The 22,447-nt window shown below is 42.3% G+C and overlaps 1 protein-coding gene across 2 annotated transcripts; it reads left to right on the top strand.

Annotated features, from left to right (window-relative positions):
• The first annotated feature begins 47 nt into the window (after nucleotides 1-47).
• LOC142557687 (uncharacterized) lies at nucleotides 48-15,258 on the top strand. 2 transcript variants are annotated; one of them, XM_075669709.1, is made up of 3 exons: nucleotides 48-263; nucleotides 5,018-5,611; nucleotides 13,920-15,258. In XM_075669709.1, the coding sequence occupies exons 2-3, from the start codon at nucleotides 5,243-5,245 to the stop codon at nucleotides 14,778-14,780; spliced, it is 1,230 nt and encodes a 409-aa protein (XP_075525824.1). In that variant the 5' UTR covers nucleotides 48-263; nucleotides 5,018-5,242; the 3' UTR covers nucleotides 14,781-15,258. The 2 variants fall into 2 exon arrangements, with proteins under 2 accessions (XP_075525824.1, XP_075525823.1); XM_075669708.1 differs by having other exon boundaries at nucleotides 48-356.
• Nucleotides 15,259-22,447: the final 7,189 nt, after the last annotated feature.

Genomic DNA, 22,447 nt, shown 5'->3' with positions numbered 1-22,447 from the left:
TCGCTTTTGATTTTCGGCTTTATTTACAAGACAAATAAGCCGCTATTGGATGGAGCCGCATAATCCCATAACAGGGGGTTTAGTAGGGACAACCAGGCTCAGCAGATCCGCTCCAACAACATATCGATACGGAGGCCGCGCCTTACAGCATCTGGGTAAAAACAGTCTTAACTGTCTTGTTACCGATCGCAGTCTCCTTCACAAATAGCTCGTCAACTGCTGAAGCTGTCATTTACGACTTGAACCGGTGTGCAAGTGAAACGGTAAGCTGATAGCTGCTGAAAGCAGTTCGGCTGTTCAGAACGTTACGTCATACCACTTTGGTCATACTCAACATGGTTTCCAGGATACCCCGGGTAATTGTTTTTCATTATATTGCGATCGCCTAGCTTAATGATATGTCGCAACTTGTGTCTCAGCTTGTTTGTATCTTGTGTTTTCCCGCGCTGAGCCGGCATGCCTAATTTTAGAACTTGTATCTCAGCTTGTTTGTATCTTGTGTTTTCCCGCGCTGTGCCGGCATGCTTAATTTTAGAGCATAGTATATCTTTCTTGCTAACATTTTTGCTAGCTGTGCGCAGCAAAGCATGCAGGAAACTCTGGCACGCGACGTATGCAGCGGTTTTTCCGCATTTTTCCGACGCTGCGTGAATGGTGTGGCTGTCAGTGAAATCGCAGAACGCATGATCGTTTTGTAGGTCGTACATTTTTTAACGGTACTACTTTCTTTAAATTAAAACATGTATATGTAAGTATCAAATGCGGGTTGCCAGGTTTCAAAGGCTATCTCAATCGAACTCTTCGAATGCGATCGAAGGGCGAGGCATGATTCAGTATGACAGGTTGGAAGTAGAGCGTGACTGTAAACGACATGTGGAAGCACCGTATTTGTATCGATTTAAGCGCGCTCGAAAGTGCTAGTTGTATAGGGGGACTGACGTTTTGAGGGTACAACTTCATTTTGCTCCACTTGTTCACCCTGAACCAGCCAGTCCTGTTGTCTTTTTAAGCACGGGTTTAAACCTTTTCATGCATAACTAAATCTAACCCAGTTCTCTAAAAGCTGATTTTCCATACATACGTTGTTGACAAATAGCAGACAACTGATGACGTCTCCTAGTAGGATCCTGTTCACCAAATGCTGCCGACCAGCTAGCACATGTAAGGCCACATTCCCGCCGGCCGATTGTATGGAACAAGTTCTCTACATTAAGCGACAGCAAACTATTTACAAGGTTTCAATGCTAAAAAGTGTGCACAGTCAACCTAAAGCTGCTTCCTTACTGCTGCCAGAAAGTGTCACAATTTTCATTGCTTATTGCAGAGGTGTCCTGTTTTTATACATGTCTAGCATACCCACATATGCAGTCCATGTATTAACCCAGCACTGTAGCCCTATGACTATGATGTTGTGCTGCTAAGCCCAACGTTGTGGGTTCGATCAAGGCCACAGTGGCCACATTTCGATGGGGGCAAAATGTAGATACACATTAAAAACCTCAGGTTGTCAAAATTAATTCAGAGTCCCCCACTACGATGTGTCTCATAATGAGATCATGGTTTTGCCACATAAAACTCCACAATTTTTTTAGTCCATGCATCTTCCTTGCTGATCCACTAAACTGCAGAGTGGTCGCTGCACTCTGCTGCCAACAAATTCGTGGGTTTGATCATTGGCAGTAGCACCTGCATTTGGACAAGAGTGTAATGAAAAAAAATTTCCTTATACTGAGATTTTACTGCATGTCAAATGCTTTAAGGCTGTGAAAATTCATTTCAGAACCCTCAATCGCAGTTGGTATTGTGATTGAGGTACAATGTTAAGGTGTAACCCGCTGTAAGCTATTACATAATCTGCCTCTTGAACCTCACATTAGTTACTTGAATCGGGTTTGATGGGGCAATGTCAAAATAGACCATGCTGCATCAGCCACAAGGTGTTGGACAATTCATAGTAAAAGGAGCAAAAGCTGTGTTGCTCAAAAGCCTACACAAAATGCCAGTTTTGTCTAGGCAGTTCAAAATTTCCATTAGGGGCACAAGTGGATCATCTCCCAAAACTAAACGTGAGTGTAGAGTTATATGTAATTTGTATAATTTGGGGAGGTATTTTCGTTCTTATGTGAAAATATGTGGACATGTAATTAAAATGTACATTACTGTTAGTGGTTTCTGGCATTTATCATGCATTGTATCTTCATTTAAATAAAAAATTGTGTGGGAGGTTAATCTGCCACAATCTAACTATCCACAAAGCCTATTAGAAAAAAAGCATTAAAGTTGTAATGAAACAAAGAGGCATAATTTTCTTAAGGAACTTGGTTAAGATTCTCAAATAAAACTACCTTGCAAACTAAACGTGATTGATGGAAAAATGTTGCATTTATCAAGTTTCCTTTTTTCGCTTAAATGTTGAGAGCTTCAACAATTTATCTGGTCTCACGTTTTTGCACTGTGCCACCACATCTATTTTATCAATGATAGGCTTCACTTGCAACATGTTAGTTAAAAGAAGTTGCATTATTGAAAATCTGAGAGCACATTAGAAGCTTTGCTGCAGAAGGGGTGCCTGCAGAAGTTTTAGAAGTTCAGACAGCTGTGCTTTGCCTTATAGAGTTGTAAAATGTGCTCTCTTCAGTAAGAGGGTCTAAGTACTGTAATGCAATGTGCACCCTTTCAGCTAATGCTCGTATGAAACAGCGGTGGACGTATGTCTACATGACGAGCTTATTCTTGCATTGGGGATTAGAACAATAGATGCTCACAAAGTTGCCCATCTGGGTAGATTACAGAAATCTGCACCTGAACAGCTCGGCAATGTCGCCATTTGTGATTTTAGAAAATAGTGGCAACAGTTTTGCTGACACCATTTTGCCAGCCATGCACTTTTTTATCACTGGCATTAGCCAGTGTGATAAGATCTACCAGTACCAACAAGAGGCACTAGTAGATCTAGAGTACAGCCCCTCTAAAACATGCCAGTACTTTAATGCTGACAAAACTGGGCATGCAGTGAGAACCCCAGTAAGAAACAGGACAGGTAATATGTATGCATGTCAAAGGAAGTGCACATTTCTCACTGACATTTACGAACTGATAGGCTTTTCAACCAAAGGAATGCCAATTCCTTTTCTGATAACCCAACTAATGGTAAGGTGATCATCACATGCCCAGCCTGTCGGTCATTTCAGCCTCAGTAATTTCTCTTACTAGCTTGTCTTCTTGAAATCTTCTTAAAACTAGCTGACAACCGCATGTGCTGCGATGAGTAGCAAAAAGAGCATCCTTCGATTTGTGCATGTTGCTTCTGCGCTCCCTGGAGCGATCATATGAGTATCTAGTGAACTACCTGATGCACTATTTGCTGCAGCTCAAAAGAATTCAATATACCAGATGTTCGACGCTATCAGCATGCCTGTATTTATGCTCCAGCAACCATTGTGGTGTCCTTTTCTAGGCATGCTTCTGTTGCACAGGCTAACAAGTTTTTTAGGAGCAGAAGGTGTTACTAATACCTGTGCATTACCTGCTGTGGTGAATATTGTGAAGCATGAAACTATGGCTACTTTATGTGTATGACCGATGTGCTTATCACTATGGGTGGTTAGTTTTCGAAGCACTTTCTCAAACAACAATCTGCATATTAATGAGATACCCAGCTTTTGATAAATGAGCTGGTTCTTGCACAAGGACTTGTTCCATCAAATAAAGGCTGGATTTTAGCAGAACATCTTGGAAAGTCAGGTTAACGATACTTCTTTTCACTCATTTCAGATGCTAACAAAAAAGGGTAGAAAAGGCTTTGTTCTTCAAGTTTCGCAACACCTAGAGTTGTGGTCACTTCTAAAATGAAACATAATGTGCTTGTCCTTTCTTTTCTTTTTTAATGTTTTTCCTCCTCGTCCTCCTCCTCCTCCTCCAGAAATCTGACCTCCCCCTAAACAGGAAGCTCACAAATTCGTTCTAGGGGATCAGAATACTTGCAAATGGTGGTTAGAATATCAGCAACATGCATGTTAAGTAAGTTAAGGTTTTAGTTAAGCAAAATAAAGAAGTTGTCCAGGAATCTAATATATATTTATCGGATCCAACACACTGTTTTAAATCTATGTGAAGTGACACTTTTGTGGAGTGGTTATTGAAATGCTACCAGTTTTGTGCATTTCATTCCTGCACCCCTGGCATAAAGGAAACTGGCGTGCACACATGTGCTGTCATGCAAGCATGGTACACCATGTGACAACTCTTTTATTGCCTTCTATGTATTCATTTCTTCTTACTTAATTTAAGTACACCGCCCAATTCTTCATCGATCCCATTGTTGGTATGTGCCATAGTATGGAAATCATCATCAACATGCAGTAATAATCTCAAACAGGTAGTTGGCATTGATACAGTAGAAATATGTGTGTGATTATGGCTTAAAGGTGAGGAAAATGGGGATGGAAAGGTCAGAAAGGTTTGCTTTATTAAAGGAATTGTACTCTTGATGTTGTATATTAGTTGTAATGAGAATGTTTAGGTATCATTTGTTTTATCACTGAGTAATTTCATAGAAAATGAGGCCGGCAACATAGACACCTGTAAGGGAGTAGAAATGGTAGTACTGTCCTGTGTGCAAGCTATTCAGCAAGACAGCAGCAGCACCTACCCAGCCAGCAGCCATGGTCAGAAAGGTCCTTGAGGGTTCGCAAAGAAAGCTTCGCTTTAGAGTTCTTAAAACATTGGTGTTTTCAATTCAAATACGAAGTACACTCTCTGGTGGAGCTTGGAAAAGATCACTAAGATTCGGGGCAACAGGAAAACCAATTCAGAGTGCCTGTGGGTGTCTTTTCCAGTCAGTAAAAGTCCATCTAAGGTATAACATTATTAGACAAAGGAAGTTGCTAACTTGCATGCCGGCTGCCTTCTAGCCACATGGGATACACTGTGCTGTTGCACCCTGGTTGCTGCTGGTCTTCTTCATTCACGCCAACGCTGCTAAGCATGGCATAACATTTTTTTTTTTTTTCTGCAGCTCAGCGATGAACCATATAAGTGCATACCATGCAACAAGAACTTCACAGGACCAGCAAGCTATGCAGAACACAGGGACAGCAACAGGCATCATAAACTTTTTTCCACCAGAGGTATTCCAGACAGAACAAAGGACAATTATATTAAATGTGATGTTTGCAATACTGAGATATCTGGGGCTGTAAACCTCAGGCAGCATGACAATGGTAAGAAGCACAAAAATGCCATGGCAGCTCAACTTAAGCGTGAGCAAGTCATTCCGAGACGTCCTCTCACAAACACATCCCCTTCCATTGTAACGTCTCTCAGTGTTTCCCCTGATATGACTTCCCTGCTTAGTGTTAGCACAACACAGGATTCGAGGCCCTTACCGTCTCTGTCAAGCTCCTCAAATCTGGTCCAGTCACTACAAGCCAGCATTGATTCCTTGGACAAGCATCAAGAAACCAGAGCTCTGGAATCACCTTCTAGTCTCAGTGACTTGGCCAGTCCGACTGCCTCCAAGTCAAGCACTGCTATTACAACCGTGCAACTGTACAATCCTGACAATGCGTCTGATGGGAATCTTCCATACTCCTCTGACTTCATGCTACAGGTCAGTTTAAGGTGCATTTATTTATTTATTTATTTATACATACTGCAGCGCAATTGGTTGGTTTGTTGTTTGGTCGCATGTTGGTTTTGTTGCTGCAGTTCCATTGCTATCAGGCTATAGTAACTTTTATAACAGTTATCCTGACTTAACAAGAGGGAAATATCATCCTGGTATGATTTATTTATTCTTTATTGATTCATTGCAGCGTTTTAGCCATGCCCCTGACTGAGATAATTTTTCTGTCCAGGAAAGGACAGCAGGTGCAGTGCAAAAGATTACTGTGTCACCATATAGAAAAGTTCCAGATGTAGAAAAGTTGCTGAGCTATAACTCTTTATGTATCTATCATCTACAAATACAAGCCTGGTTTTTGCAGGGGTTATTCATGTGACCCTCAACTATAACTGGATTCATCCATGAGTTACAATCATCACTACATGTTGATGGTTAAGTTGTCATGTCAAGTTGTCATAGTCTTCCTGACTACTCAACGGCTTTCAACCGTGTTCCTCATGACAGGCTTCTTCACAGTCTTACAGAACGAAATATTGACCTGAAGATTGCTCTACAGATGAAATATCTTCTTTTGTTTTGTACACAGTATGTAATATGTAGGATGGATAACTGGTCGACCATCAGAGTTACAGAATGGGTGCCAAGAGCGGGAAGCGCAGTCAAGGACGGCAGAAGACTAGGTGGGGTGATGAAATTAGGAAATTTACAGGTACAAGTTAGAATCAGTTGGCACAGAACAAGGGTAATTGGAGATCAGCAGTAGCAGCCTACTTTTATATCCACTGACAGGATAAAGGCCTCTCCCAGCGATCTCCAATTACCCCTGTCTTTCACTAGCTGTTTCCAACTTGCACCTGCAAATTTCATACTTTCTCGCCCTACCTAATGTTCTGCTATCCTTGGCTATGCTTCCCTTCCCTTGGCACCCATTCTGTGACTCTAATGGTCCACTGGTTATGTACCCTGCATATTAAATGGTCTTCCCAGCAGCTCCATCTTTATTCTGTTTATGTCAACTGGAATTTTGGCTATCCCCGTTTGCTCTCTGGTCTACACTGCTCTCTTGCTGCCTCCGTTGCGCCTAGTATTTTTCGGTCTGTTGTTCTTTTCGCGGTCCTTAACTTGTTCTCGAGCTTCGTTGTTAAATTCCAAGTTTCTGCCTTATATGTTAGCACTGGTGTAATGCATATTTTTCTTTTATATGACAGTGGTAAGTTCCCAGTCAGGATTTGATAATGCCTGCCATATTCACACCAGCTTGGTATTCATTTAACTTCAAATTTAACATGGAAAACACACATTGAGCACACTCCAGCTTCAGAAAACCGTTCACTGAGCTTGCTGAAACAGAACATGAAGCATGCTCCTTCACATTTGTGCAGACCGGTATATGTCACCCCAATCCACCTGAAAGTTGAATACGCATCAGCTATTTGGGACCCTGACCACACATTTCTAACTGACGACATTAAATCCCTGCAGAACCGTGCTGTCCAATTGATCTATAAGTGAAAAAGCCTTGAGTGCCTTATGGGTTGCAAAATCCGTTGTCCAGCATTAACGAAAAGTTCGGCAGCATGTTACACTCCTGTAACACTTGAAGGCAAAAGCCTGCGGTACACTTGGTAATGCATTAAGTTATATGATCGGAGGGGTCAGAATTCTCGCAAGACATAACGAGCCGCAGTGTGAAGTACATGTGTGGTCGCTTCAGGTCGACCTCCTCAACGACACATGCAAACACTTAATGCACAACCTAAAGGCAAAGCATGCTTGTCGGCAGTAAGTGTTACACATGGGTAACACAAGCCGAATGCAATTACCTTGCATCCTCTCAGCAGGGGAAAGCAGCACTTGCAGTCAAACAGCTTGCTCCCACCACTTTGTTTCTTGCTTGGCGAGCATCATCAGCCATGGTGTACTTGCGAGACCCACTTGCACAATCCGCTAGGCCCCGGCTGAGCATCCTCCATCGCCATCTCTCTCTCTCTTTCTCTCTCTCTCTCTCTCTTCGCAGTCGACTTGCCACAACCGCCGCCGCATGACGTCCGCGACGCAACACCTGTTTTTCTTTCTGCACATGCCACTCGTTCCCCTGTCCACCCGCCGCTCACTCAGAGGTCACATGGGTTTTTTTGTACCACTTGACTAGACGTCAAATTTTTTTTTTTCAAGGCCATCGCATGACAAGCTGCTTAAGGCTCTCGCCTAAGAAACTGACCGTCCAGCGTTATAGCACCAAAATTCAATGGCACCACAATTGATGCTCCCATCCACGACCGTTGGTGTTAATTAAGGCATAATTAATTAAGGCACTCAAACCCGCAGCCTCTGGTGGGAGTCGAACCCTCAGCCTTTGGTGGGACAGAAATTCAATGGCACCGAAATTGACAGTGCCACCATTGATGGTCGAACCCACGAACATGTGGGAGTGGAACCCACGAGCTATGGTGTTAATTAAGACACAGTTAATTAAGATAAAGTTAATTAAGTACTTGAACCCATGGCCTTTGATGGGACAAAATTCAATGGCACCAAAATTGGTGGTGCCACTATTGATGGTCGAACCCACGACCATTGGTGGTAGTCCAATACGTGACTTTGGTGTTAACTAAGGCAAAGTCAATTATGGCACTTGAACTCGCCACCTTTGGAGCACATTGAACCCTCGACCTTCGGTGAGACCAAAGTTCAGTGGCACCATTGATGGCAGGCAAACCCATGACCTTTGTTAGAAGAAAACAAGTAATAGAATTTAACATATTCAAATGAGACTGTCAGGTAATCTAAAAATTGTCTCTTAGCATGTCAGCCTTCATCCTCTCTAGTGTATGCTAAAGTGACTTTCATCTTTTTATTATTCATGACACTCAACTGTAACTGCACTAAAAAGGCTTGCTGAACTCGAGTCTTGCATGCCACTGACAAATAACTTGGCTGTCACTTCTTCGTAAGCTTTACTATCACAACTTGCCGCATGAACACTTCTTTCAAACTCCTTCCGTAATCTTCCCTCAACGCGATCATTCCTGTGAGATAAAGCACTTCTCATGTCAAACACACCATTTTGCCCATTCCATACCTAGAATGATAATCAATTGAAATAATCTGTCGCCTGACATACTCACTGTTCTTGACCTGCATAAATTCCATGAGCTTATGAGTGATGCCTGTTGATGCATTTCATGCATTTGTTTTTTTTGTTTTTGTGTTTCTTTTGTTCTTTAAGTTGTACAGTTCTATTAGGCATGATGTACATACCTACATATTTGTATTTCTGTGTCTGCTACATGCAATATACGTTTATCAGAAATTTGCTGTTGCTTAACTTGTGATCTCATCTTTCTTCTTTGTTTTTTTTTTTTTTTTTTTTTTTGCTGTTTGATGCTATGCCTGCAAATATGTTTGTATGTATGTATTACATGATTTTATTGCCCTCTCCCCCTTCATCCACCTTTGTGATACTCTCAGAAGAGAGCCTTTATGGGTACTTTAAAATTATAAGACAGACAGACAGATAGATAGATCGATTTAATGACTGAGGGAACTGAATATCCCATTGCAGCAGTTGGTTTGTGAAATATACCTTAGTGGAAGGTTCTGGATTATCCTTGGCCAACTGGGATTATTTAATGTGTGCATTAATGCAAATTAATGAGTGTTCTTACATTTTATTCCCATCAAAATAGAGCTACTGGTATCGGGAATAAAATCGGAATGAAACTCTTTCAAATGAAGAAATGTTTCTGCAGGGAAGCTGAATATTGTTATGTAGACAGGATACGACAGACAAAAAAAAAAAAAAGCATTAAATTAAAGGAGTACAGATACCGTATTTACTCATGAAAGGCCCACTCTTCCTTTAATGGATTTTGCACAAGGTGAGGGCCTTACACAAGGAAGGCCTATGGCTACTTACTGAAACCCCGAACAGCATTCCAACTGCTGTGCGGAATAACACAACCATTGGTGGCCGACTATGAACACATTGTATCCAGCGCCCTCGCCGGTACTACTGCTCTCATCCTTCTTTAGCTGACCTCATTGGAGCCCACCAAATGTGGTCATCCTCTGTGCCAACCATACTCTTTGAGATTCCTGTCAGCTTTAAGCTATTGATGACAACCTCAAACAAAACTGCTGCATGCCATGCATTCAATATCCACATGCACACACCCCGCAGCGCAATGCCCTTTTCATCTGCCCAAAAGCACAATGCATCGAAGTAATGAGCTGCAGCACAGCTAATTCTGTCGAAGCGTGCTGACTCTGTTCAGCATGATCCAAGCAGGTACAATGACGCCATCATTGGCAGAAAAGCAACTTGTGCCATATAGTAGCTGCTTGTGGAAATTAACACGTTCACTGCGACGTGAGTCAAGGATAGGTCGCCGCAGTTATTCCCTTCTTGCGGCTGCACAGAGCTTTCGTGCAGTGTGCAAGAGAAATTTTTGTTAAAAAATAGTGGACTGTAAAATCCTCGCTGTTTCTGATCAGACGTGTCGGAGTGCCATCTTTATGCACATTCAGGAAACTTCATCATCATCATCAGCCTGGTTTATGCCCACTGCAGGGCAAAGACTTCTCCGATACGTCTCCAACTACCCCAGTCATGTGCTGATTGTGGCCATGTTGTCCCTGCAAACTTTTTAATCTCATCCGCCCACCTAACTTTCTGCCGCCCCCTGCTACGCTTCCCTTCCCTTGGAATCCAGTCTGTAACCCTTAATGACCATCAGTTATCTACCCTCGTCATTACATGTCCTGCCCATGCCCATGTCCTTTTCTTAATTTCAACTAAGATGTCATTAATTCTCCTTTGTTCCCTCACCCAATCTGCTCTTTTCTTATCCCTTAACGTTACGCCCATCATTCTTCTTTCCATAGCTTGTTGTGTTCTCAATTTAAATAGAACCCTTTTCGTAAGCCTTTAGGTTTCTGCCCCGTACGTGAGTACTGGTAAGATACAGCTGGGGGTTATACACTTTTCTCTTAAGGAATAATAGCAACCTGCTGTTCATGATCTGAGAATGCCTGCCAAACACATCCCACCCCATTTTTATTCTTCTGATTATTTCAGTCTCATGATCCGTATTCCCGGTCACTACCTGCCCTAAGTAGATGTATTGCCTTACCACTTCCAGTGCCTCGCTACCCATCTTAAACTGTTCTTCTCTTCCGAGACTGTTAAACATTGCTTTACTTTTCTGCAGATTAATTTTTGAACCCACCCTTCTGCTTTGCCTCTCCAGGTCAGTGAGCATGCGTTGCAATTGGTCCCATGAGTTACTAAGCAAGGCAATATCATCAATGAATCGCAAGTTACTAAGGTATTCTCCATTAATTCTTACCCCCAATTTTTCCCAATCCAGGTCTCTGAACACCTCCTGTAAACACGCTGTGAATAGCAATGGAGAGATCGTATCTCCCTGCCTGACGCCTTTCTTTATTGGGATTTTGTTGCTTTCTTTATGGAGGACTACGGTTGCTGTGGAGCCACTATATATATATCTAAGTATTTTTACATATGGCTCGTCTACACCCTGATTCCGTAATGCCTCCATGACTGCTGAGGTTTCGACTGAATCAAATGCTTTCTCGTAATCAATGAAAGCTATATATAAGGGTTGGTTATATTCTGCACATTTCTCTATCACCTGATTGATAGTATGAATATGGTCTATTGTTGAGTAGCCTTTACGAAATCCTGCCTGGTCCCTTGGTTGACAGAAGTCTAAGGCGTTCCTGATTCTATTTGCGATTACCTTAGTAAATACTTTGTAGGCAACAGACAGTAAGCTGATCGGTCTATAATATTTCAAGTCTTTGGTGCCCCCTTTCTTATGGATTAGGATTATGTTGGCGTTCTTCCAGAATTCCGGTACACTCGAGGTCATGAAGCATTGCGTATACAGGGTGGCCGGTTTTTCTAGAACAATCTGCCCACCACCGTTCAACAAATCTGCTGTTACCTGATCCTCCCCAGCTGCCTTCCCCCTTTGCATAGCCCCCAAGGCTTTCTTTACTTCTTCCGGTGTTACTTGTGGGATGTCAAATTCCTCTAGCCTATTCTCTCTTCCAGTATCGGCGTTGGTGGCACTGGTACTGTATAAATCTCTATAGAACTTCTCATCCACTTGAACTATCTCATCCATATTAGTAACGATATTGCTGGCGTTGTCTCTTAACACATACATCTAATTCTTGCCTATTCCTAGTTTCTTCTTCACTGCTTTTAGGCCTCCTCCTTTCCTGAGCACATGTTCAATTCTATCCATATTATACTTCCTTATGTCAGCTGTCTTACGCTTGTTGGTTAACTTGGAAAGTTCTGCCAGTTCTATTCTAGCTGTAGGGTTAGAGGCTTTCATACATTGGCGTTTCTTAATCAGATCTGTCGTCTCCTGCGATAGCTTACCGGTATCCTGTCTGATGAAGTCAATACTAACTTCTTTTGCACACTCCTTAATGATGCCCAAAAGATCGTCGTTCATTGCCTCAACACTAAGGTCCTCTTCCTGAGTTAAAGCCGAATATCTGTTCTGTAGCTTTCTCCAGAATTCCTCTATTTTCCCTCTTACCGCTAACTCATTGATTGGCTTCTTATGTACCAGTTTCTTCCATTCCCTCCTCAAGTCTAGGCTAATTCAAGTTCTTACCATCCTATGGTCATTGCAGAGTATGAAGTCTGTTTCATTTCTTGTGTCGCCATTCGGGCTCCTCCACATCCACTTTCGGCTATCCCGCTTGCGGAAGAACGTATTCATTATCCGCATATTATTCCGTTCTGCAAACTCTACTAATAACTCTCCCCTGCTATTCCTAGAACCTATGCCATATTACCCCACTAACTTTTCTCCAGCCTGCTTCTCACCTACCCTGGCATTGAAGTCACCCATCACTATAGTGTATTTTGTTTTGACTTTACCCATCGCCGATTCCACGTCTTCATTGAAGTTTTCGACTTCCTGGTCATCATGACTGGATGTAGGGGCGTAGGCCTGTATGACCTTCAATTTGTACCTCTTATGAAGTTTTACAGGACCTGCCACCCTCTCGGTGATGCTATAGAATTCCTGTATGTTACCAGCTGTGTCCTTATTAGTCAGGAATCCGACTCCTAGTTCTCGTCGCTCCGCTAAGCCCTGGTAGCACAGGACGTGCCCGCTTTTTAGCACTGTATATGCTTCTTTTGTCCTCCTAACATCACTGAACCCTATTATATCCCATTTACTTCAACGGAAACTTCAAAGAAGCACAACCCCCTGGTGAATCACTGCTGGGCTACGATGCACCAGAGGGATATGACAAGTGACCCATTGGTAGACCATCATGCACAGGAATCAAAACTTCAAAAAGTTCTGTCACAGTAACCATGCTGACTAGCACACACATACACTCGTGACACTTACTAAAACGTTTCTTTTTTTTTTTTTCAAATTTTCATGCTGCAAAGTAGGAGTGTGGGCCTTATACAAAGGTGGACTTTATGCTAGTAAATAAACCATTTGGCAAAAAAATTTCAGGAATTTGACATGTAATTTTCATGTTAGAATCCTTGATTTCTTGTGGAACTCTACATAGCCTCTTCAGTTTTTTCTCATAGGACGACATTGTAACTTCTGTATTCTCTGGCTGCTCTTTATGCCAATTCTTTTTTTTTTCCCACTATCTTCTACACGTCTGTAACTTTCTGCTGTACAAGAGGCTGCGTGGCTCTTGTTCGACATCAGGGCAGAGCTACTGGTGTCTTGAATTAAGAGCTACAATGTAGTGCATTGAAAAATAGTGCAGATAGATTGCAAGGAAGGAATGCCATTGAGTAACAACCTGTGCAGTGATGGTCAATCACCATGCTTCAAAAAAAGCTTTCAGTCCTCACTGAACTTTCTTAATTTCTGTGGGAAAAGTTGATGCTGCCACATCTGTTGATGGAAAGCAATAGTGCGTAGATTAATTACAGCAGTGCATGCTTGGAAAGGCATACTGATAATTTGTCCTCATTTGGGCATGGTAAACCTCTGCTTCAATCTCATATGCTTGCTTTCCATCGGCGAGAGTGCTGCAGAACTTCTCACCAAATTTGCTCTAATGTAAGGCATACACAGGCCTTGCACAAAGATCTTCACAAGCACTTTCATTTTCACTTTTTTGCGTACATAAAAAAAATGAGGTTCCTCTAGCACAATCGTTTAGATGCACATGTGTTGAATATTCTTACAGTCTTGATAGAGTGTAGTGGTTCCCGCTCACTCTGTTCTTTCACATCAGTGCTATTTCATTTTCTCCACAGCCAAACAGTGGACCATACCAGTGCAGGACATGCCAAAAAAGATTCACAGGGCCAGCAAGCTACGCAGAGCACGGGGACATCTGTATCCACAGCGTGCGATGCTTCTCTAGGACAGACTCTTCATCTCCAGCGAATAATTACATTTGGTGTGACATTTGCAAGACGCTGATTTCCGGTGTGATGAACATGAAGGCACATGACAGTGGGAAAAAGCACAGAAGGGCTCAGTCTATGCTTCAGCGTGCTTTAGATCCTGGGCACCAGCAGGAGACCATGAAAGTGTGCATCAAAAGTTCTTCCTCTACAGTTGCCACAGCAATATCAGTTCCTGCAGGCAGAACTTCTTCGCTAGCTATTACACAATGTGAGAATATGCCGTCTGCTGCACGGATGTTGTGCTTTCCACCTTCTCAACCAGCAGCAGACAACGCCAATTCCTTGCACACTTCGCAGGAGCTGACTGCTCTAGATTCGAGCACTTGTGACTCGAACCTGCACAATGTGTCCCCTGGCTCCACATCAGGTGCTGCTGCTTCTGAAACCACAATCAGAAACCACACTAATATTCAGGATTGTTCCACCGATAATGAGAGCAAGTACGAGGAACCGGTGAAGCCTACGAAGGACAAAGACAAGGAGCAAAGTGCAAGCTTCACAAGCAGTGAGGCAGCAGGAAAAAGTTTTCACATCACGCACGGTGCTGTTGATGTGGTGTACAGCGATGACGGAACAAAATGCAGAATGGGTAACATCGAAGGTTATGGTTGCAGGAAATGTGGTATCGCCTTGTTTCAAAATGTGGAGGCCGCACAGCGCCACTACAGAACAGATGGCCACACTGCTACTGCTTGCCCACTGTAGTGGGGCTGCCTCAGTGCACTTAATAGCGAAATGCAGGGCCAAAGCTCAGATTTAGTTGTCAGGTGCAATTTTGTACTCATTTTATGACTTCAGCTGCTCACTTGGTTCCTTTTGCATGGCACCACAGCAATCTTCACAGCAACAGCTGTTACAGGTACTATCCATGACTATACTAATTGGTATGTCATTATTGAGAAAGTGAAGGACCAAGATGACACAAGAGAAAGTGGACACATACAAGTGCTCACTCGCTACTGAGTCATTACTGTGCCTAAAAGAAAACAAGAATAAATCAGGGAATAATGAAAACAAAATACAAGGCTCCCTAAAAGGCAACTGAGCTGCAGTTCTTCAAATGCTTTCTAACCCGACAGTGATCCTGTGTTTTACTGAACTGACTAGAAATGTTGGGATCTGATTTCTCGTTTCTCTTTTTTTGTCTATTTTAGACACTAAATATATATTTGCATTGTCCCTATGTTGTTAATGACTTTGTACTTTTCCTTGCTTTTATGCAGTGCTTATGCGATACCCTTTACATTATACATTCTATGGAAGCACATCTTATATTTGTTAAACAGCCTAGAAATGACGTCATTCCAGGGCTGGGTCGAGCCATTAGCTATTGTTAAAGAGACACTTAGCTTACTGTAGAGCTTTGCATGTGAAGCTTTCATACTGAGCTGCACTAAGTTCGATCTACCTTACCAATTTCACAATATAGGCCTTAAGCCATCATTTGAATATATTTTCTCTTTCATGTGTGTTGCATTGGACAGTGCATGCTCCTGTGTTGTACATTTATTATTCTCATTTTTTTCACATTTATAATACTTTCAATCAGCAGTTAAAGTGCTCAGGGCATAAATTGCAGGATTCTGTGCCCTGAAAATACCCTCTTCTTTGTCACGAGTTCAATGAAGCAAATGAGTTCACAGAAATGTGCAAGCTATGGTAAGCTCTGCACAAGACAATTTTTCACCTCCATGAGCAGCACAGTTTTGTGAATAAAGCTGAAGTTTTAATATAAATTCGTCCTGGTGCAAAAACCAAAAGCAATGATATCATCTTAACAGGGCCTCGTTGGCAAATTGAATTAGTTTTGAATTATCAGTCTAAACTAACATGAGTCTGATTGTTTCTTTCTTTCCTTTTTTTTTATTTCTTTTGTAAGAATTTGCTCCAGAGCATATGAGGGATAAAATACAATGAAATAAGAGCTTGTATATGTTTGTTTGTGTTCTGTGCCAATCCCATGTGATAACCGATTTGAGCAGTATAAAGATATTATAAACCATTTTGAGTGCCTCAGTTGCAAGTTGTGTACATATGCATTGTTCCTACTTCAGTACTGCAGCGCTTTGTTCCTATCACAGTCAACTCGGATTCACTCTAACTCACAGGGACTAATTATGTTTCTTTAAAATATCAGGACAGTGTATTATCTGGTATCGAATAAAATAAAGTTAAAATAGTATTTGCAAACCTGGTTATGTTTGAACAGTTAAAGCTGCAGCACACAAAGGAAAAGATGTAAAGGAGCACTGATAGGATAGCACTGTATGTGTCTTTGTGCACTATCAATGGTTGACATGTGTTTCTAAATAGGCCAGACCCACCCATATCTTAACATTTGAACAGCTCTGGAACCAGGCATATACATATGTGGTGTATATGCATACTGACCATTTGCATTGATGACAACTTGATGGTGGCACCAATTTGTGGTGACACCCATCAACACACACAGCACCTTGAGTGCCAAACGTTTTATTTGACTACCCATACTTTATCAACAAACTCTAATAGGGCATGTATTAGCCTCATCCCATTACACCTGGAAAGTAGAAAATTGATATAGCAAAATATTTTTTTGGCTTGCCTCCTTTCAGTATGCATTGAAAACATGGCAAGGAAAACAAGCTTTTGAGTTTTGTTTGAACTTACCAGAGATATTACTTGTCTGAGTTTGATATCTACTGTTCTGCTAATGTATAATGCTTGTTCTAGTTTCTTATTGCACAGTGGTCTCTGTCATCTAAACATGTTTTCGAGTGACAAAATTTTGTCATTACGTGAGAGAAAAATGGCCGTTTGGTGGTGCCATTAAGGCAGTTGTGTGCGTTAGGCTGTAGGTATACTGGCAACAGCTAAGTGTTGGAACATTTGCCTTCTAGCATTTCCCTATGGCATTCACTGACACTGAAGCACGGCATTAAAGTGTGACTTTCACTCAAGCACTTACAGTTCAGTTTTGTAGCTCTTTGTAGGCAATGTATAAATACTGTACATTTCGTATGTGCGAACAATGTAGGATGTTGCCATGATGTCGCATAGTCACCACAACATGCATTATAGTTTCATGATACAGTAGACTTCCGTTAATTTGACTCCTGTTAATTCGATCTTTTCTTTTTTTGAATTCGATCCTGACCAAAGGTTCTGGCCAGTGCGCATACATTTCTATGGGCCAAAATTTTCGTTATTTTGACCCTAAAATTGCCATCGCTGGATAATTCGAACTTGAACAGTCAGTACTTACGCGCCTGACCTCTATAGGGAGCCCGATACTTACGCCTTTAATGGCAGCGTGTCAATGCGTCGAAAATGCCTATTTGTGACCTGCCCTGAGAAGGTATTTAAGTAATGCCCGTAGCTCACAACGTCTGATTACTGTGTTTACCTGATTATAACGCGCGCCTTTCTTTTTTAAAAAGAGAATGTTGGGACTAAAATTGCTTGCGCGGTGGAATCGCGCACAAAACCAGAACCGCCTTCGCAACAATCATATGCTTTACCGCATGACACTGGTGTGTTGTGGCGGACCTGACTTTTAAAATACCGTGTGGCGAAGTTGACTTTAGAAAACCGGCTGTCAATGTGCAACAATTTTTTCTTGCTAAAAAATAGGGTGCGGGTTAGATTTCTAGCTCGTTTAGGAGCTTTAATGTCATTCCTACATTATTTTTCTACTTCGGACACAGAAAGCGGGCACGCATTTGATTCAAGGACGTTGTAAAATTTGGCAAGTGCTGCCAAATCAATCAGCAGTTGGTTTTGGCGTTTTCTTATCCGTTATATGATTCGACGGATTTCGCCGATCCCGTCAGGGTCGAATTAGCGTAAGTCTACTATATAGCGAATTTGCATAAGGCTGGCAACCTTATGCTGCAGTCAGGCAACACTAGTTTTTGGCCGTCATTGGGACGTGCAGAGAAGCGCCGTGTGCGTTGGCGCTCCGCGTAGCGCGGCCATAGGGTGCGTCGATGCCACGCTTCTCCGTACAGGGTGGCGACACGTCCGGTTGTGCCGCCATATTGTGTCGGAACACGTCAAGGCGAGCAATGACGATCACTGGCAATTTAGATTCTGCGCTCTGACAGTGTCAAAATTTCAAATTTTCCCGTTTTGTGTGACTACGCGGATTGCAATATTTACATGTCACCTTAGAAACAAAAGTTTGAACTCTTACATGAAGAAAAATTAGAATAAGTTTCGAGCCCAGCAGGTAAGTAGTCCATTTTACCGTGCTTTCACTTACAAATTTGTTTCGAAAACAAGGTTGACGCATATGGTGTGTACCAAAGGTTTTAAAGGTCCTTCGAAAATATGACGCAACTTTCGGCCGTAAAACTTTAGCTGCGTAATGACGTGGAAACGTATAAGACGAAACAGAGTGAACATGGCAGTGTTACCAATTACTGAAGGTACTGTATTCATCGAGATAAAATCGTGTGTGTGAAAGGTAAGAATTATAGACTACGTAGACGAAAACAGTGTTATATTTGCAGAGATACACTCTGCGAATGTCAAAATTCAAGCTCAAGGTCGTGGTTTCGATCACGGCCGTAGCTGCCAAATTTCAAACCGGGCCAAATGCAAAGACGCACGTGTACTTAAATTTAGGTGCACATTAAACCCAGGGGGACAAAATTATTTCGAGGTACCTGATGACTATGCCTAATGATCAGTTCTTGGTTTTGGCACGTAGAACCATGGTATTCTTTTCAATAAGTGAAAAGCAAGGCGCAGTGTGCGATCTTTAAACACTGATAAATTAACAGTGTCATCTGGCCTAAAGTATAAGCCCATTCGTGCGTCTCGTGAAATTTTCTGGCCTGCAGTACAATATAACATTTTCTGCCTGTATAAGTATAGTCCCAAGATATCTTTCTGAAAAACATTTGCTTTACCTTCTCTTATGCAACGATCCATGATGAGCGCAGCAATGTGAAAAAGAGAAGCATCTTACTAAAAGAAGGGAAATGCTTATTGCCAAAATATATAGCTGTCACTTGAGTAAACCAGAGGAAGGAAACCGAAACGCAGTTCAAGGCAGCTCACCAAGACGTTCACCTTCCTGAAGCCGCAACAGGCCATGGACATCAACTTAAGAACATTGACAAAGCAAAACTCAAGTTATATACTTATAAATATTTGAACAGGTCAGTCGAAGTTTACACCTACGGCGGTCTTCCCTATTCCATCCCTCTCGTTACATCTGACTGGCACAACCAGTGCAAGTATAAATGCTGAACGGCAATAAAACTCCCAAAGAACATTTTCTGAAAGTTCAGATGCTCAGTGCATGGGATTGTTGGTAATGACACGTTGAGTTTGAGCAGGCTTCTGATCACCTTGATTAAATTATATAGACGGCAAACGCCTATATAGTGCAGCAGAAAACTTCCCGAAAACCGTTTCACGTGAAGACACAAATTTAAGCATAATGGCTAAGCAGAACAAGGTTCTCATGGACTTCTTGCTGCGTTCTGGGTCGCGGGAAAATGTGAGACATAGGTTTCATTTTTCCATTTAGCTGGTACACAAATCTACTCAGAAATCAAGTATGACGGCGTATTTTTAGCTATCAAATTGGTCACGCACCTTTCATACGACATCGCGAGCCCGAAAAATCAACTTCGCAAGCGCGTGCCCAGCACAGTAAATTTAAAACGCTGGGCAACAGAATCGCGCCACACGTGACTGCACGCACATGTACGGCTGCTTCAACAGCTCCGACACAATATGACGGAGGTACGGTGCGGGCCTGGTCAAATGGTGTCGCCAGTCTGTACAGAAAACGGCACTGACATTGAGGCACTCTGCAGCCACGCTGCGCCATGTTCCTCCTAATAGTGGACAACCCCGTAGATGACAAGTGCACAACACTCAATATAGTGTTCAGTGCACCTACTTTACCTGAAAACTCGCCTTCTATGTAGTTATGCAAACCGTTCACCCTTATTTCACCTTCATTGTAGCAGTTAAGTGCAGAAGCTTCGACTCATTCACCAGTCAGCATATTTTAAGAACCGTACAGCACTTGCATGACTAGCTGCCTATTTTCCGCACTCATATGCTACAGCGCTGTCATGGTGAGCTGTATCACTTAGTGTAGGCAACAATGATCGTGCTTACCGAACCAATGATGACATACAGGATAATGGCGGTTGTGACAAGCTGGACTCGTTCGTGTGGGCAAATGCAGCCTTTTCAAGGCCACATTTTGGCCACGCTCGACCACACAGGATTGCCACACAAGTACATAAAATATTGTGTCATGCTGCTCTTCTTGCATTTCCCTCTTTTACATGTAATTTGCTTTGATGGAACCCGAAATGACAAAAGACTCAACATAGAAGCTGAAGTTCCTGCAGTGAAGGCCGCTCACCACTTTCGCGTTGTAGTGAACGACTTGTTCATCGTGAAAGCACAGGGATATGCCATAATGGTCCACCCATCCGTTTGCAGAGCAACAAGCTTGCGTTTGCGAGGCCATGTTGTGCGACGAATATACTGTGTGCGTGTTGGAACACCACAACAAACTCAGTAAAACCTGTAGCAGGATGCACAGCCCACGAACTGTTTCTATGCGCATCCTGCCATCGCGCACAGCGTTCATGCTCGCATGCACATCTATCCTTCACATTTAGTAGAAACCCAATGTTGCCTTGTGTGTGCACAGAGTCGTTGGCATTATGCAAAACGTCAAGCTGTCTTGTTTTCACGTGGCGCTCCATTGTCTGTATTGTGCATTTGTCAAAATAAAATTTTAATTACTTGCTTTAGTGGGTATCCTTAGAGTTGTAATTATTTTGCCCGTGGTACATTGGTGATGTCAAAGCAACAACTAGATTAAATTTATTGTTTCGTGTTCACTACGGAACTTGAGGGGTCAGAGAAAAATTGTCCAGAAACTATTGGTGATGATCGTCAATGTAGGCGAATAGCTTTCAATAGATAAAGCGCCAATAGTAACGGTACACAGGAAGGAACACAGACAGGAGCGCCTTGTCCTGTCTGTGTTCCTTCCTGAGTACCGTCACTACTGGCGCTTCATCTATTGAAAGCTATGTACCAACTAGCCCCACAACGTGTTTTACTGCTAGGCGAATAGCCCGAACGCTTCAAGTAAGCTATTGGCTTTATAGAAGAGTGGTGCGCTTGACGACGTACATTTGTTGCAGTGAGGATATTTACGTAGCGTTTGTGGTTTCATTGCGTGATTCCGTTGAGAACACAGCCATTAACCAGCGCGTTTCTAGTGGTAGTACAGGTGGAGAGGCACGTGCTTTCCTCAAGGGTGATGACAGGTGACGTTCGGTAGCTAATGCCATAGTGTCCCATTGTATGAAACTTAATGACGAATGCGCCCCGCATCGTAAACAAGCGTGCCCTTTGTGTCGGCACCTATGTTCCATCCTTCGAACAGCAAACCCAAACCGCCAGCCATTGACCACAAAAATGGGCGTAAGAGACAAAGAAAGCTTTTCGCTTGAAAAAGCTGCTTTTAGGCAGCTTGGTGAAGCTAACACTTTCAGTAACTTGTACAGAGTCACAAACCAAGTCACACAAACCAGAGTCGCATTAGGTCACAAACCAATCGAGCGATACCTCAGCTGGCAAACAACATAGAATTCGCTCGCATTGACAAATGTGATATATACAATCGCATTGAAAACGAATGAGAAACTAAATTTACGATTAGTATCGGGTCTTTTAGTTTGCATGACTCATTCCATAGTACACAAATAACAAAATTAAGACAGTTTTCCGCAACATAAACACTACGCACACAACAAAAGGATACAATATAAAATGTGCGCTAAATTTGACACTGTTTAAGCTGGTTGAGTGTAAAATTCTGTATGTTAAATTTATGTTCATCAAAATGATTTAATATAGTAATGATACAGCATAGCCTATGTGCTGGCATCTTTGTTAATAGCTTTCTTCTCTTTTTTTGCTTTCTGGAAATGGTAAAATATTTTGATTTGATACGTCAGTATCAATGCACATACAATTTAAATCGAGAAGGCGGACAAAAGTTGGTTTTCTTTTTCTTTCTTTTTCCCCCCAGAGACAGACAAGTAGGACGTTTCTCACGTTTACTTTCGACTTCGATAACAAAGCAGCCAAGACGTGATCAAAGCATCCTATGACATTCCCCTGCATATCACGTTGACGCTTCATGCGTGGACGTGTAGACACGTCGGCATAGACCGTCGAAACCATTTCCTAGCTCGCGTCGCATGCATAACGAGGTTTTTGCAATTGCTTTTTTTTATTATGGCTACTTGAGGACGTTCTCCAGACGAAACCGTTCCTGCGCTGATAAGCGAGTATCGACGTGAAGATAAAAGCGATACACCGAAAGCAGCGTC

Source organism: Dermacentor variabilis, chromosome 9 (genome assembly GCF_050947875.1).
Source record: "Dermacentor variabilis isolate Ectoservices chromosome 9, ASM5094787v1, whole genome shotgun sequence".
NCBI classification, from domain to species: Eukaryota; Metazoa; Arthropoda; class Arachnida; order Ixodida; family Ixodidae; genus Dermacentor; species Dermacentor variabilis.
Note: the sequence above shows the minus strand (reverse complement) of the source record. Positions and strands in the feature narration are given on the sequence as shown.